The 11,550-nt window shown below is 34.7% G+C and overlaps 1 protein-coding gene and 1 pseudogene across 1 annotated transcript; both read right to left on the bottom strand.

Moving 5' to 3' along the window:
- Positions 1-6,183: 6,183 nt before the first annotated feature.
- On the bottom strand, positions 6,184-7,545 carry LOC149179820 (phospholipase A1-Igamma3, chloroplastic pseudogene; annotated as a pseudogene).
- A 2,770-nt stretch (positions 7,546-10,315) lies between these two features.
- On the bottom strand, positions 10,316-10,940 carry LOC149179819 (UDP-glycosyltransferase 74E2-like). The gene is made up of 2 exons (XM_089413656.1): positions 10,786-10,940; positions 10,316-10,616 (listed from the first exon to the last, which is right to left on the bottom strand). Exons 1-2 carry the CDS (start codon positions 10,938-10,940, stop codon positions 10,316-10,318), a joined length of 456 nt encoding a protein of 151 aa, XP_089269782.1.
- Positions 10,941-11,550: the final 610 nt, after the last annotated feature.

Genomic DNA, 11,550 nt, shown 5'->3' with positions numbered 1-11,550 from the left:
TCAATGAATGCTACCTTGAATACTTTGTCCTCCATTTCTGGGATAGATACCAGGTTCTTCTTTAGATCAAGTACATATAATACTTCTTGTAGATGAATGGTGTTATCATGATTCAATTGAAGAGTAACATTCCAAACTCCTTTGACGGGATAGGTGGCATTGTCTCCAAGAATGATTTCCAAATTTGTATCATTTTCAATTAGATTTGAAAGGGCTTCCTTATACCTAGTGAAGTTCCTTGAGGAACCACTATCAATCAACCAATTTCCCAAGGTATCTGGAGGAGAGGCAGTAGAGAGGGAAGATATAAGATAAAATTATTTTTGCTTGTTATGTACAATATCAAATTCATCATACCTGGAGTTTCTTGATCTTTTGGGAGGTCGACCATTTCCATGTTGAGTAGTGAGAGCATTCCTTTTTCCTTTGTTGTTTTACCTACCATTCCTTTGATTGTTGTTGCCCCTGAAATTGTTGTGGGTGCTGTTATCATCATCCTGAGGTGTATCCATTCTATTAGGACACTACCTTGCATAGTGACCAAACCTGTTACAAATGAAGCATCTACCCTTTCTTCCATCTTTGAATCCCGATATTCCTTGACATTCGTTCTTTGAACCTCCATTGTTCTTATTTTTAGCATGAGCAGAGAATGCAATAGGATCATTCTTATTTTAAGGTAGGTCTCTTTCTATCATCCATGTTTCTTCTTGAGTACATCTAGTCAACAATTCATCAAAGCTTGGAATCCAGCCATTGTTGAGGATAGTAGTGTTGAACACATCCCATTCACGAGGTAGACCTCTAAGGCCAATGAGATTGAGCTCCCTGTCAACAATAACTTCTCCAATTGAAAGAAGATCATTTTTTATTTCGGTGATCCTCATGAAGTAGGACTAGATATCTTCACCTCTTCCCTTCTTTACATCCTTCAACTTGTTCTTGAGAAAGAGGACTTGGTTTGCATTGCTAGCTTTGAACATGATAACCAACTTGTCATACATCTCCTTAGATGTGCTGAAATCAGAGATGTAAGAAAATAAATTCTTATGAATAGAATCCCTAATGATATTCTTAGCTTTGACTTCACCTTTCTTGCAATTTGTCAACAGGATACCCTAACCAGAAAGTCAATGCTGGTCAAACCAACAGAAATTCTCTTTCAATTGAGCTCAGTCAAACCCAGTTAACTCGACCTCCAAAGATAGTCCAAATTAGCCCAAAATAGTCCTGAAAAATATGGTCAAACTTGGTCAACGCACAATCAACTTCTACAGTCAATGGATCTGCATTAAATGGTGGTCAAACAACTACAAACACCTTAATTTTTGTGCTAGGAGTTGCGGTCTAAGAGAAACAAATTTCCTGCTTGAAAAATGTTGTCAAAAGATGAAGTTTGACCCTCAGTCAATGCTGGTCAACATCCCTATAATAGAGCAAAAAAAATATCTGAATTTTTTAGCTTATAATTGCAGTCAACCCAAGTTAACGCATAAAGAAGAAGAGTTGCTCTTGCTTGCTGTATAAACCAATGAGGAGAGGAGTGAGAAATATGAGTGATGGTGAGTGACCAAATGAGGAAAATGACTCCTCTATATATACACAATGTTGAGGGTGAAGAGACATGTCTGTTGGGCTTCATGAGTCTACACTAGACTTTTGGTCGACCTTGACAATTTGTCCATAGAAGAAATAAATTCATAATTCCATTTGTACTTATGAGAATGAGACGATCTTTATATCAATCCTACACCTCTCAGAAAGAGGAATCCAATAAAAATATCATCTCCATCATGTGAGCTGTCCAAGGTAGAGTTTGTCCCTAGTTTCCAATTTTAACAAAGGTCCACCAGATGGATGTAAAAACAACATTTCTCAATGGTCTTACTGAGGGGGAGGTGTACATTGAGCAACCAAAAAGTTTTGAGACATTTGACTGGGAGTCTCATGTGTGCAGACTCAAGTGAGCATTGTACCATCTCAAATAAGCACCGTGTACTTGGTACACTAGGATCGAGAATTATCTCATTGGTTTGGGATTCACCAAAAGTGAAGTGGATGTGAACCTCTATCATATTCTGGTAGAAGGCGACTTTCTTATCATTATTTTATATCCTGATTATTTAATATTAATAGTTGATGAGCAGCCGACCAACACTTGCAAGGAGGACCTTGAAAATGAATTTGAAATGAAGGACATGGGTCTCATGCACTACTTCCTCGAGCTAGAAGTATGGCAAGGTAATGGGGAATTGTTTGTGTCTCGAGGCAAGTATGCCAATGAGATATTACAGAGATTTTACATGAAGAGTTGTAAGCCCATGGAGACACCTCTAGCGACCAAATGGAAGAAGGAGACTGCCACTTTAGGTGAAGAGGTGGATGCTACCATTTATCGGCAGTTAGTGGGTTCACTAATGTATCTCGTGAACACATGACCATATATGTTCTATGCAGTCAACTAGCTGAGCCAAGATGTGGTTAAGCACTACCTAGTATGGATTATGGTATAGACGTACAAAGGGAGTGAGGTTGTGTGGGTTCAAAAATGTAGATTGGGCAGGGTGTCCATCCGACCGAAAGAGTACATCTGGTGGAATTTTTAGTGTTGGGTCCACGACCATTTCTTGGTATAGTAGGAAGCAAATATTTGTGGTTCTCAACTTGGTAGAAGAAAAATACATGGTTTCAAGTCATGTAGGATGTGAGGCGATATGGATGAGAAAGATACATGTGGGATTATTTGGTTAGATGATCGATCTAATTGTGATCTATTGTGATAATCAAATTTACATTAAGATATTTAAGAATATGGTATTTCACGATCGATCCAAGCATATATATATCTAGTACCATCATTTACGAGACTGTGTGCAGAGGTGAATAATGTTGCTACAATACATTCCAACATAGGAACAAGATGTTGACATCTTAGCAAAGGCTTTGTCAAGAGGGAAGTTCGAGTTCCACAGGTGAAAGATAGGGGTGGTTGGTAATCCCTTTCTTGCTGAGAGGGAGTGCTGAGAAGTGCAATAAGACAGTCTCAGTTTGACTTTGCCTTTGTCAAATTGAGCAAATTTGAAATTCCACATCAACGGACAACTTGGATGCGATTAACTTGTGTGACATGGCTCTTTTCACTCAGTTAGCTCAGTAAATTAGAGTTAGAGGGCTTGGAGTTCAGTTAAGCATGTGTGATTGCTAAATTTTAGTAATCTAGTTCAGTTATATCCAGTTGTGTTCAGTTAACCTAGTTCTAATAATTAGAGGAACTAATGGAAGGTCACTCGTGGAGTGGGACAATAGTCTAACTTAGTGATCATCTAGTTAAATGTTCAATCAACCTAAAATAACTAGTGCATGTACAGAATTTGAGTTCCACATTGTGGTGGAGATTCCAAGGCAGTGTAACAAGCAATTGTAAATTAGTTTTAGTGTACAAGTGTTGCATGTAGTCGAATGATCCATCCTTGGAAATTGAGCAATGAATTGAAGGAAAATTCCTAAAAAATAGGGGTTGATTCTCTAGGAATTGTGCATGGAAATAGGGGCTTAGGCAGAGGAAAAAACTGACTAAGTCTCGATGAGAGCTTCTCATTGAGCAAAGAGATAGGTTATTCACTTACAGTTTGAGCTCTGACTTAGCTAGCAGTGGTAATACATCTCTATTTATCTAATTAATGCAAAGAGGCTCGAGGGGTTTTTCCCACTTGGGTTCACCTATCAAAAGTATTGTGCATGAGTGTTGTTTCTTATTACATGTTTGATATTGTCATTCTAAATTGTGAATTGAATTTTGTAAATCAGTAGAATAAACCTTTTTTTCTTGATTTAGATTAAATTTTCTTGAGCAGTTACAATTCTATTACCAAATTTCTACATATTACTTTATACCTTTTATAATCATTATGATCTCTTAAAATTAAAAAAAAAATAAAATTTCCGCTACACCTTATAACAATGTGCCTCTTAACTTTTCAATAATAACTATAATCTATAATTATTAATAATTATTAGATTATATATTATTATAGTTATGAATAATTATTAGATTATATATTAAAGTTACAAATTGAGTTATATTATTAAAGTAGATTATTAATATTATAATTTTTAGATTATATTAAAGTTATAACTTGAATTATATAATATTAAAGTAGGTTATTAATATTACAGTTATTATTTAAATGGTTATTATTATCTAAATACTTTTGTTGTATTAAAAGTTTAAAATTAAATACTTATTATACTTATTTTTAGGTATGGGATGTTTTAATCTATTTGTAATAATTTATGAAGATCACTAAAATGTGTAATAAATTAAGTATTACTACTTGATATTTATTATAATTATTTTAACTTTGGTTAAAATTAAAAATATTTCTATTTCTTCACCTTATAAAATTCAAGTCTTCATTGGTAAATATTAATTTATATAATTATTAAATTATATATTTAAATTATAAATTAAATTTAGGTCATATAATTATTAAATCATATATTTTAGTTAAAATTAAGTTATTAAGATCGGTTATATAATTATTAAATTATATATTTAAATAGTTACGTTATTAAAATAAGTTATTGATATTACATAGTTATTTAAAATATGATTATTATATAAATTACATAAATAATTTTACGAAATAAAATATTTAAAATTGAACACTTATTTTTATGTTTACTGGTTTAAAGAATTTATCAACTGTAAAACAATTGATATAAAATATTAATCACTGTCATAATTATTATATGATTTACCTTCCATCATTACACGTATTAATGTTTTTGACAATTTAATAGACTATTATTATGTCATATGCATTCCATCATTATACTTATTATAGAGTTTGACAATTGAGTTGAAAACGCATAATTCAAAGAGGTAATAATTTTGCCCAGTTTTGGGTGCCAATGAGTTGTTAATGATGTTGAATCAATTTCCTTTTAAAGGTGACATAAACTAAGTTCAAAAGAAATTACATCAAATCTTATTAAAAACTTTAGTCTTTAAGATTTTAATTTTAAAATAAAATATAAAATAAACTCAATGTTAGTGAAAAAAAACAAAATATAAATTATTTTTCTAAATGTGATATAAATTAAATTAAAAAAAATTTACCTCAAATCTTAGTAAAACTTTGTCTTTTAAGATTTTAATTTTAGAATAAAATATAAAATAAGTTTATTATGAGTGAGATTTTTTAAATATGAAATAGATTAATTTTAAAAGAAATTTATTATTATTTATTGGTTATGATTGGATCATTATATTGTTTGTTATTTATCCGTTTTTTTAATAGAAAAAATGAAGGAATCAACTCATAGAAACATTGTTATTGATCGAATCAAATTGAAAAAATTCAGATTTAAAACTTTTGAGACCATTTTGAAGCATAAAATGGTATTTTTAGTGGTGAAAACTTTGTTGTTTTAACGTGACACCCCTTTTATAGATTATATATTATGCTGAATCAAATTCCACGATCATAAATATTATTCTAATACTTCCTTTCAGTGAGAATTTGGCTGTCGTGGCAATTGTTCTTGTAGTCAAAGCTTGCGAAAACAATTTCGGTTTTACCTTATCAATAAAAATATAGAGCTTATATAGGTGGAGGAATTGCTCTGCCAAAAGTGGTCAGAATTCGGGCAAAAATATTTCAAAAGCTTTTGTAGAAACAGTGTTTGAATCATGTTTTCGATAGTGGAAATAGATTCAGCACCATTAGAAATTTATAAAACACTTAAAATTGTAAAGTTTAACAACTTTTATTTAGATTTACAAAAATCTCTACCAGATTTTTTCAAAAAACCAATTTATATGACCAATTTCCATAACTCTTAGGACAAAAAGAATCATAATAGTGAGAATACAGCATAAAAAATTGGCAAAATTGTTCCTCCGGTCAACGCCCGCGAAAACGACATCGGCTTTACCCTATCAATAACAAGTGAAGATCTCGACTTTGTAGATAAAGGATCTTCCTTTTCAGATTTCCATTTACCATACATCGATTAGTTTGAGAGTTTTTCAATTTGCCATGCATCTATAAGCTGCTCGTTATTATTTGATTAAAGTTGACATGTTTCTGCTGTTTATATGACTCGCATGGCACCGTAATATTCAATTAAACAGTTCAGTATAGACATCACACTTGTAAATTACAAAACAGGAATTGGTCAGATCCGGTGCGGTTCATAGTCCGCATCGGGATATCGAGGAGATCTAGCAGGCCATGTCCATTTACCATTTGCGCTTTTTACTAGACCTTTGTTTCCTTCATGCCACCAGCGGGACGGAATATGCAGGCTATTGATCAATAAGTCACAGCTTTTATTGACAAGAGCTGGATCCCTACCTGAAGATTTGAAGGATTTGTTTTCCCCAACGTAGCCATCCAGTAAATGGAGATAAACCTCTAAATTATGAAAGTCAGAGAGATTATGTGTGGGCTTCAAGAAGGGAGAGTTATCGTTGTGAAGGCAAACCTGGATACCCACATGAAAATATGTCCAGGGAAACCAACTGAGTAGTTTGCTCACCCATCCCATGTTCTCGTTCATAAAAAGACCAGGGACATTCGGAACAACATCGTGCTGGTTAACCAACCTCAGAACATTCACGCCAATCTCCTCCATACGTTGGACGAATGTTGAGTTTCCTACGCGGGGAGAGGCGAAGGCGAACACGGTGACAGGAGCACGTATACCCTGCAAGTTAACTGTTTCTTTGACATCATATGCACTTAACGTTGCAAGCGCAGCTCCTAAGCTGTGTCCTGTCAATGTTATGCTCAGCCTCTCGTCATTGTATTGTTGCAGCAGCCGTGTGATCTCGCCCGCCACAATATCCCTGGCGCTTCTACTGCATTTTTTAGAACCCTCATCCGCGGAAGTATAACAAGACAGAAATCCCTTTTCTATTCGGACAGGATCTACAATTTTTTGTAAATTCAGATGAGCTACTGTAGGGGGCAGTGGAACTAATATGTCTTTGAAATTTTGCATCCATTCTTGCGCTGTTCGCGTTCCTCGCCACGCAACCACTATGTCTCGTCTTCCCAGCCTCTCTACCTCATTTGGATCCGTGCAAACGGCAATAAAGCCTATCCAAACACCTTCGTCCATTGACTTTTCGCCAAAAGAGGATCGTAAACCACCAACATTTGCGTATATATATTTGGTTACTTGATAAGCGGAATGAGGGAAACCCATTTTCTGGAAAAAAGAGCGTTTACTGTGCTTACAAGTTCCATAATATTGAGAATAGTCTCTGTCATCAAACGCGTCATAGCAAAGCTGAGCGAAGTCTCCGTATCTGAGAATCTCAGCTTTCAGAATTGGATTCATGGGATCAAGCAATCCTTTCCAAGAGTTGACACCCTGGATATCTCGCCACATATAAGCAACTTGTGGTAGCCCTGTCTGTGCGGGTTGATCACCATCTCCATTATTTATTGCCGGGGAAGAGGGGCTGAATGGATTCTTCATCTGTAAACCCCACAAATCCTTTCTAGAAAGGGAAATTGCAAATCGAACCATCGTATTTCGGAGTTTACAATTAGAATTCAGGTGCTGCATGCAGTTTTTCGAAACAAATTGTGTAGGAGGCTGCGGCTTTTAATGGGTTTCTTTTCGGAAAGATTGTGGAGATAGAATCGATTGACAAAGATGAAGTAATCGTTAGAGGGTATATATACAATCTTGACATACGGAAGTTTAGAAGAAGGATCACAATGAGAGTTAGTATTCGTGGACGCACTGAGAATTACTATTCGTGGACTCATGTTGAATCAAGAACCAGAGTCAGACCTACCAATCTCATAAACCCGTGCACCCGCGATTGACTTATTGCGTTGTGAAATTTTGTCAAATTATAATGGAATATTAGAATCGAGAGAGAGAGTAGAGAAACCTTGATTAGTAGGTATTTGCACACGTTTTGCACTTTCTTTGATTCTAACCAGCTGGAATTTACATACAACGGCTTGGTCTGGCCTTTCCGCCCTAGACGTAAACGTCTTCATCATTTCCCCATTTCCTTGATGAGGTGCATACATTTACCATAAAGGCACATTTTATTATTAATTTATTTTGACACCAACATTGAATAAGTCTATATGTGAATGCATAATGCTTTTTTATTAATTTTTACTACGACAAATTTTGAATGAATAATAAATATATTATTGATATTTTATTTAATAGGAATCATGAATAATTGAGCGCTTGATGCCACAGTATCTACCCTGATCTATACTGTAACGCGATGCACATAGATGAACAGCGAAAAAAAATAAAGAAAATGATCTTATTATTATTATGTTCTCAAATACCGAACTTAAGCAATAGTATTTTTATCGTTTTTGAATTTATAAACATAAATATTCTATATTTATTTTTGAAAATAACTAATTTTATTATATGATTTTTAGTTATTTATGATTACGAAGAATAGCCATATATATATAAAAGTAAAATACTAGCAATTGTCCCAAAAGTACAAAGAGAGGCCGATAGGATTACTAAATTGGAATTGTTGAATTTTTCTGGAAGAGTTAATCGATTTGTAGAATTTTTTTTTTTTTGGACTGGATCATTGTGCAATTACTTTTCTTTAGATGTTTTGTTTATATCTATATTACAAGGAACACATTCAATGTCTTATTTCATTTTAGAGTAAGTTAATTGCCCAAATCAAGAGGTTAAGTTAATTACCCAAAATCAAGAAACCTCTATAGACGGCCAAGCATATACGAAGAATACATCTCATTCATTTGCAATACCAAATCCATATTTTCTTTCTCTGAGTAAAATTTCAAAAGCATGAACTATGTGGTGTCTGGTACTGAGGCACATTTTCCATTTGGTTCTGAAAAAATCACGTGCCTAACCTTCCTAACAATATTTTGCACATCTCTATATGCCTTCCCTACCAACAACACTAGTCTCTACAAGAAGAACACCTACAACAATATCTAAGGCCAATCATCCTTTTAGTGGTTGACGATGCCTTTCTAACATGGCCTATTCACTCAAATTTCAATCCCTATCTACCTATATTTTCACCTCGCCATTACTATAAACCACATGTTCCATTGTGGGTAACACCAATTATGTCTAGTCATACACTAGTTTGGTCATCTTTGGTTATTATAAGTCCTTTCATGGCTCTGAGGCTGTGTCAAGGTAGTTGTCAGGGTGGTGCGACAAGAGCATCCACTTCTTGATGTCGGTGTTTATTTGGCTAGAACTCTGTCACTTACCATTTTGAATCTATTCCACCTAAAATGAGGAACAATATCCTTCAACTGGGAACAAGGGAATTTGGTGGTAGACCATATTTCTTTGATATTGAAATCATTGGAAGCATCTTCAGGTTGACTCCCAAGCCTAGGAAGTTTCGCAAACGAAGACTTCACTTCCTCTATTCTATTCAGTGGCTCTGCACTGTCAACTCGAAACCAAGGCAACTCGAATGCTCATTTTCAAGTCATAATATTAGACTAATAGTCTATTATGTCACTTGGTCACTCACTTTTGTATCTGCTATGTCTAGTTCTCTTATGTTCTATGGCGATCCATATGTCTTAGAATTCTATATATGAACATTGTTTGGTTAGAATTCCCACCGAGCATCAATGTAAGTAATTGTCAATGGCTACGTAATTAAACAATTTCCATATATTTTTTGACGTCCTTTTTTGCTAAGCCTTAATGGAGGAGTAATGGTTGCTAAAGCCAACTGTTAAGGGGACCCACAGAGTTTTTGGGAAAACATTTTCTCTTAACGTCTTTATTTAACTTCTTAACTCATAACAAAATATACATCTTTAAAACACTTCTATTAAATTTTGTGAATAGAAAACTAAAATTGTAAAATAAATAAATATTAATTAATTAATTAATTAATTTATTTTAATGATATGAATAACCGCCATCATTATTAAAAAATTAAAAAACAAAAATTATATAAAACTTTATGCTTATGATAAACGAAAATAGTTATAATGATTCACTGGTAAAATTCAGCGTAATCGATTAAATCATCCTCTACTTAGATAGAAAGGGAACGAAGCACATATTAGAATACCACGAAATTAAATTAAAGTCGTTTTATTGTTTTGAAACCACAATATAAAGACAGGATCAAATAGAGCTCAATTTTAATTTTTCCCTTTACGAATTTAAATAACTTCCAATTTATACAAAGAGTTTTGTATAAATTCAACTAAAACATTTATAAACTCAGCTAAAACATCATGCGTCATACGAGTGATAAACTTGTGTGAGATGGTTAGCTATCATGCAGTTATTTACTGATACGGTTCCCCTTCAAACCTTCTAGGAAGCTCTCAATGTTTATATCTGAAGATCCTCCTCTTCGCACCGTAGTCCTTGCACTGTCTCTTAGAGCCTTGACATTTTTCTTTACCTCCGTCCCTTTGTCGCTGAACAAATTTCTGATAGTTCTGGATATCTCTTTCTTTAGTATTAGCCCTTTCCCACTGCTAAATCTGTATCCAATTTTCCATTCATCAACCATGAGCTTGCTGTTGGTGAATTGATCAGCCCAAAATGGAAGCCCTACCATGGGAACTCCACCAGCTATGCTTTCAAGCATTGAGTTCCATCCGCAATGAGTAACGAATCCCACAACGGACAGATGGGATAACACTTGCAGCTAATTGCACCGTGGAACAACGAGCCCCTGCCCTTTTATCTCATCTAGAAAACCATGGGGTAAGCTGTCTGAGACGAAGAGCCCAGAGGAACAACTACCCATTGTCCTTCAAACCCATCGCTATTTCCTCCAGCTGAGCTTTAGTCACATGAACCATATTCCCAAAGGAAACATATAGATCCGAACGATTAGGCTTTGCATCCAGCCACTCGGAACAGTCACATTCTGTCCAAATGCTCGTTCCAACTCTCATGTCCTTGGAATGTTCACCATTCAAAAAAACAGAGGGAAACAATGAACCAACATGCAGTACCGGAGGGTTCAAATTCACTTCCTTTCTTTCGAGATCGTCAAAGGAATTGCCAAGAACAAATTGCGCCCAGAACAAACCACATCTGAGCAGAACCCATTAGAGAATTTCAGGGTATCCAGCGAAGAGCGAACCCAATTATAATTATGGGTATCCATACTAGTTTTAGACACTATTGGTAAGAATCGATATATTGAGTTGGAATCAACCCGAGAGCCAAACAACCAAAACTTTTGGTGAAATCCTGAGCCTTCTAACTGCCAGAACCCACGTGTAGGTGAAACAATACCCCTGCAGTCCAAAAACATGAATTCAGTTACCATTTGTAGAAATAAATAGAGAAAAAAATATATATTTAACAACTCTTATCTAAAGAACAAAAACACGTGTTTACGACAATTTGAAGGAAAATAAGCACCTGTCGGGTAATGGCCTGTAAATCAAACCGAGATTTCTATCGTAGGAGAAGATGGAAGCTGACGTAGGTTGAGGGGCCAGTGTAGAATCCCTAGAACAACAAAATTCTGTTAAGTCAGATGGGTCTCGACGGAAT

The sequence above is a fragment of the Pinus tabuliformis genome, chromosome 3_2, assembly GCF_031772625.1.
Source record: "Pinus tabuliformis cultivar Carrire ecotype Pingquan chromosome 3_2, CPIR1, whole genome shotgun sequence".
NCBI lineage: Eukaryota > Viridiplantae > Streptophyta > Pinopsida > Pinales > Pinaceae > Pinus > Pinus tabuliformis.
Note: the sequence above shows the minus strand (reverse complement) of the source record. Positions and strands in the feature narration are given on the sequence as shown.

Bases quoted from the DNA above. Each gene is read 5' to 3' on its own strand.
- LOC149179819 (XM_089413656.1), bottom strand. From the start codon at position 10,940: ATGAGAGTTGGAACGAGCATTTGGACAGAATGTGACTGTTCCGAGTGG. The intron at 10,617-10,785 runs GTAGTTGTTCCT...AATGCTTGAAAG, and splicing joins ATGGGTTTGAAGGACAATGG to CATAGCTGGTGGAGTTCCCA.